This window comes from Typopeltis vanoorti, chromosome 17 (genome assembly GCF_054136105.1).
Source record: "Typopeltis vanoorti isolate ZY-2024b chromosome 17, IOZ_Tvanoo_1.0, whole genome shotgun sequence".
Classification (NCBI taxonomy): domain Eukaryota; kingdom Metazoa; phylum Arthropoda; class Arachnida; order Uropygi; family Thelyphonidae; genus Typopeltis; species Typopeltis vanoorti.
In genome coordinates, this window is record NC_143565.1 from 107,268,368 (window position 1) to 107,274,367 (window position 6,000).

Genomic DNA, 6,000 nt, shown 5'->3' on the forward strand with positions numbered 1-6,000 from the left:
TATATATATATATAAATTACAAAGCTTTATATTCAAAATTTCCACTACAAAAGTTCGCCAGAATCAACAATATTATTGTCATGTTTCTTTTTCTCGTGTGGGAGGAAAACAGTAAAATGCCACTCTTGTAATTGTATCAGATGTTATAATGGCAAAAATAGTAAGGGAAAAAAAATCATTTGTACTTTCTTTTCAAAACACAGAGAGAGAGAACATTGTGAATTCACCCAATGAAAAAGAAAATACTCCATATTTTTCTTGTGTTATCTGATTTTTTTCATGTAGTACAAAGAAGTAATCACTGCGCATAAGATGGTAGAATACAAGAGGGCAAAAATATGTAGATTAATTACATTATAGCTGATAGAGAATTCATCCCAAAAAAATTATTTATGTAAGAGTTCTAACATCAGCAGATATAACGACATTTTCTTCTAGTTTAGATACGTGAAGTAGCTAAACCTTTGCTACTATTTACACTAAAATGAATGGGCATATTCCCCAAGTGATTTACGTTCGTAACAGTTGTCTTCTGAACGATTTATAAAATAAATTCTCTGAAATATCTGCAAATTGAATAAGTCTTAAATTGAATTGAATATAACCTTCCTTCCCTCCCTCCCCAAAAAATAAGATTATGTGAAGTATATGCTCCTTTTCTTTAAAAATAATTCAAGTCCTTTTTTTTCAAGATAATTATATGAAATAATTTATAATTTTTCGATAATAAAAATGAAACTGATCATTATAAATTAAGAACTTATTTCGGCATACATACTGTATCAGCCTGTAAAAGAAATGTCTATTTTTTTCGATGTTAGGATATCTACTAATCAACAACTGAAAACGAAACACAACATTCTCGATGTATCTTGCACTATAGCTTGAGGCACTTTAGTGTCCCTTCTAGCTAAGCGTTCTCAATTTTCTTCCTCAATAGCGTAATCTAAGCCTTTACCTTTCCCTCCAGCTAAGGATTACTACAAGTATTTCTAAGACGTAGATTACTTCAGAAATAGCAACCAGAAGCATAAGTAGAAGCAAAAATATTTAGATTATTTTAAGAAAAATAAACTAAAATAATACTACTGAACTTTTTTGTGTGTGGTATGCATATAAACAATTTTATGTGGTGAAAATATAGCATAGTATTTCTAAAATTTCAAATCATTTCAGCAGACAGTAGAACAGCTAGTTTTAGATTGCAAAGAAATAGTACAGAATTAGAAGCTTCAGGGTGCAACAGTATTATTGTCTTATTTCTTTTATCAAAACGGTAAAATGAAGTAATAGATTTTGAATACTGTCTGGAAACATTTTTGAACCTGTGGAAATTTAGAATGGTTATGCAATTGAATTCCAGGAGAGGATAAGGATGGGGGAGGGGGAGTAAGCATTAGCAAATCTTCAAAATGAGCATAAATTTTGAATTATTCTGTATATGATAGCCTTCATATTATATTTTCAACATATCTACGGTGGTTACACACTGGATATTATAGTAATGTGCATCCTACAAAAAAAAAAAAAAGAAAGAAAGAAAAAAAAGGTGAAGAATTCCCTAAAACATTATTGGATATAAATTTTTGATACTAAAAAGATTCACAATCGGAAACTGAGTTATGCAATATAACATCGTTTGTTGTTCATAAAACAAAAAAAAAATTCATTTCTAGAACTGAAATGTGATAATCCATATACGGTATTTTGCTAGGAAAGAAAGCAAAAGGTCATTTATTTCAATAAATATTATTTAAAAATATAAATATGTGATATGTTCAATGCAAACATCTGAAAATTCGCGAAAAAAGTTGTTTCTATATTGGAACAACAGTGCAACTGGTCCGTTGCAGTGATTTGAAGAATAAATTTATAATACAGCAAATTTGCTACTAAATAGATTCATTGCAAAGGCTAATTGATGGTCATTTCAAGATTGATTATTTTCGCACATGTGAAATTCGTTTCAATTTTTGAGAAGAAACACAATAAATCATTTTAGAGGCAAAAAAGTCAAATATTTTAGGACAGTAAAGAAAATTCCAAGTTAAACAGTGTGTGTAAAGACAGGTGACACAAACTGTTAGTCAGGCACTAACAGTTAATCCACGAGGCTTTAAATAGCCGTAAAGGGATTAACGGCAGAGGGAGGTAATGGCATGATGAAAGGTACAATGCCGATGAAGTTTTGATCCATGCAGAATGCTATGGTGGGCTGGATATTTCATCGATCTCAGTCGGTAGGAAGGTTAATTTTAAATTCCACTCCTTTAGCCACCTCCCGAATCATGACCTTATGATCACTCTCGCCCGTTGGTGGCAACATGGTCATGTTCGTTACAACCACATTCTCAGATGCAATTACTAGGTCAAGCACTCTCTGACCACTAGTATTTTCCATTACATGCTGCCGCAGATAGTTGTCCCTTAATAACCGCATAAAATCCAATTCCTTCCTCCCATGTGCCCTCTCCTCCTTCTAGTCAATGTTACCATAATTGACATCACCCATAATAATTACCCTCCTTCCGCTCATTTCTTCAATTTGCCTATGCATGCTATCCCCTATCTATTCCATCACCTGGTCTATAGAAGCACCCAATTGTATATTTTGTTCTGCTAGCCTCTATCTCACACCAAAAAGCCTCAAATGTGCTCTTTTCTTTATCCTGCAGTTCAGCTTCTATACTCCTTGGCTGCAACTCATCAGCTATCATCAGTAACACTCCTCCCCTCCTTTTTATTCTACCTGTCACATTCAATCTCACTAGCTTTATCATCTTCTGTCAGCCATGTTTCACTAATACCAACAACCTGTGGCCTGGAAGTGCCAACCAAGGCCAAAAACTCCTCCTCCTTGTTCCTAATACTCCTGGCATTAGTGTACATGAATTGCAGAAGCCCATTAGTCCCATCCCTACTTTGATGCCTTATACTAACTATCCCATTCCGATTTGTTGTCCTTTGTACTCACTCGGGCACGTTATACTCATTCATACACTCAACTGCCTCCCCAAAGTCTGCATATCTACTCCCCCCCCCCCCCTTAATAAATCTACTTTTCCTGAGTCTGTACATCCACTTCACTCATCAACACTTTTTCAAGCCTCAGTACACCAAATCCATTCAAATGTAAACCATCCATCTTATATAAATCCTTTCGCCCATCGAACTCACTCCACACATCCACAAATTCCACACCACTCCCCCATGCATAACCCACACATAAAGTCATTGGCAATTATGGCCCTCCTTCTAAACGCTTCACTGTTATACTGCAGAAAAATACTCGCCATCCTAACTCTCTCACTCTTCTCTTTTGCTACCTCAAGTAATTCCCTCACATCCTCTATCATTTCCATTTTGTCTTCTTTCAAATCATTTGTTCCTGCCACAACTATAATTTCTTTCACCCTCTGTTTTTGTGCTCTAATAGACTTGTTGATGTCCTTTATGTTCGCACCCAGTTGGTACGATTTCGTCAAATTCTCAACTATTACACTTCTTAATAACGAATCTCCGTACAGCACTCGTTCCTTCATTTTATTTACGTTTACGAACATTCTCTTATTAGGCTTTTGCCGTTTATTACTCGGTACACATTTTTGCATACGCTACAGTTGCCGCTTTGCTCTATGTATTGCTCTGCTCAATCGTGCCATTTCACTACTTGCATTTATCTCACCATTTTCATTATCATTTAAATCATCCATTCGTTCTGTATTTCTACCTTCATTTACACTTTCAACGTTGCTCTCACACCTATCTGGTACTACCTCGCAATTTCTTATTACATCACTATTTTCTATATTCTGACTTTCTTTAACGATATCACTCTCGCCATCCGAAACGTGCTTTAGATCCTCATTCTCCTTACACTTTCTGCACATTTACTCCACTATCACCATCTAACCAGACTCCAACCGCTCTTTGCAAAGCATACATCTCACAGACAGCACATTGCATAAACTCTTTTATATTAAAATTCTTAAACAAACATGGCTGCCATTTTTTTTTTAATCGGTGCCATGTGGATGTTATCTTATCTTAAAAATAATAATTAAAATAACACAGAAAACACACAATAATCGCACAGACACACTAAGATACGAAAAGCAAACAATACTACGTAAAATTCTAGTAAAATTGCCAATGATGACATAAAATATTACTGATCTTTTCAGGAGCTCTTGACAAGCCGGCGATCATATCAGTGCGACACCTACTGACATTATCTTAAAATTAATATCTCGACATTTATCTTAACAGTATATTTATTTCACATGAAAGAATACAAAGTAGGATGCATTGCATTGTCCAGAACATTCAGATACCTCTGAGTTCAATGTTCGTAGCACCACAATTAGGGTGCTATGAAGGATATGCAGAAACTGCTATTCGTATGCCTACACGTTGAATATGGAGTTCCGGCATTGACTGGAACAAATATGCACAAATCATTAAGAACCAAGGCTCACATGGGTTTCCATGCTAGGACCACAATATGCAAACAGTTTACAAACTTATGCATAGCCCCACCTTACCCGAATCAACATGCAGCATCATCTTCATTGGTGCATAGAGCATGCACAGTGGGATGTGGAAGCTTGGAAAGTGTCTTAAGGAGTGACGAATCACAATCCGCCCATCTACTAAGCAGAAGAATGGGTGTGGCGGATGCCAAGTGAACGTCTCTTATGCATAACCCCAACTATGACATTCGTTAGTAGCAGTGCGATAGTATAGTCTGTTCTACCTGGTTTCTCTTCGGACAGTTGCTGAGAATTTTATTTTTGCCTAAAATGGTTTTCACAAATAGTTTTGATGAGTCACTCGTATCTATGAACATTTTTTTTTTTGTGTGTGTGTGTGTGTGTTTTCTAAAGTTAATGAATGTTAACAATAATTTGCAACACTGTCAAACCCCAATAAAGTTTGCTGCCTTGACTCTACTAAATTTCTTTTAATCGCTATCTTGATGTTTTACAATATGATTTAAGTATATTATACTTTTCATTTCAGCAATTGTAAAAATAAACTTAGTAAAATTTATGCCATGAGCACTAGCTCATTTTTATTACTGCATCTGTATGGCATGCAAAAGATAATTAATCTGAAATGTTGACATATTTACAAAGTTTGAGCTTTTATTATAATTTCAGAATACCACACCCACCTCCTCATGTGAAGAAGATGAATTGATTAAAAAATAACTAGGGTAAGCATCGGCGATTAAAGATCATCATGCAGATCATTGTTGTGAAGTTTCATCTTCAGAAAACTAAGGAAGATCTCGACTCATTTTAACAACCAAGACAGCTCAACACTGCATTACTGTGATGGTCTGACATCTTAACTTCTTTATCTTAACAGTATATTTATTTCACATGAAAGAATTGCAGAACAGTAGCTTCTTGGCTGCTGTAGTTTGAGTTATGCATTCCTTATTTTATTTTGTCATCAGAATCATTTTTTTTTTAAATCTTACATGTTTTGTATTTTGATATATTTATATACTATGTAGTTATGTTTTTAAGCCCAATGTACAAATATTTCTGAATAAATGGAAGGAATCTAGTTGCCAGAAAGCTACACTTGTGTGCATTGATTACATGCCTTCATACATCAAGTGTGGCTTGCTCAACAAGCAAATTGATATGAATATATATATATATATATAAATATATATATTGTATGTTATGCTTTTACGCAGGCTTACACATCCTAACAATAATCCTGTGGAATAGGTTGGTTGCTTCTTATTCCCGGTGGTATCCCATGTCTGTCAAGGCGTGTGCTCACGGGGGCTGGTTTGCCTTCTTTGCGGGAGGAAAAACTCCAAGATAAATGGGGGAAAAAAACCTGTTCACACTCAAGACTGGTTAACTTGGCTATGGCTGAGGAAGATCCTCAGTCTCCGATGGGAATCGAACCTAGGACACTCCTTCCCCAGGCATATGGTTGCGAAGTGCACAGCCACTAGGCTAACCGCATGGACAC

General features: G+C 35.4%; 1 protein-coding gene across 2 annotated transcripts in view; it reads left to right on the plus strand.

Moving 5' to 3' along the window:
• LOC150097751 (RNA-binding protein 14-like) overlaps nt 1-5,592 on the plus strand; it is a 132,183-nt gene extending 126,591 nt beyond the window's left edge. The window contains exon 9 of one of the 2 annotated variants that reach the window (XR_016549704.1): nt 5,163-5,182. Coding sequence is in view for 1 of the 2 variants with exons in the window: in XM_090407581.1 (XP_090263707.1) it covers nt 5,163-5,202 (40 nt within the window). In the remaining variant the exon portion in view is untranslated. Of the gene's footprint in view, nt 1-5,162 lie in introns of both variants that reach the window. The other variant, XM_090407581.1, reaches the window with a different exon arrangement.
• The last annotated feature ends 408 nt before the right edge of the window (nt 5,593-6,000 follow it).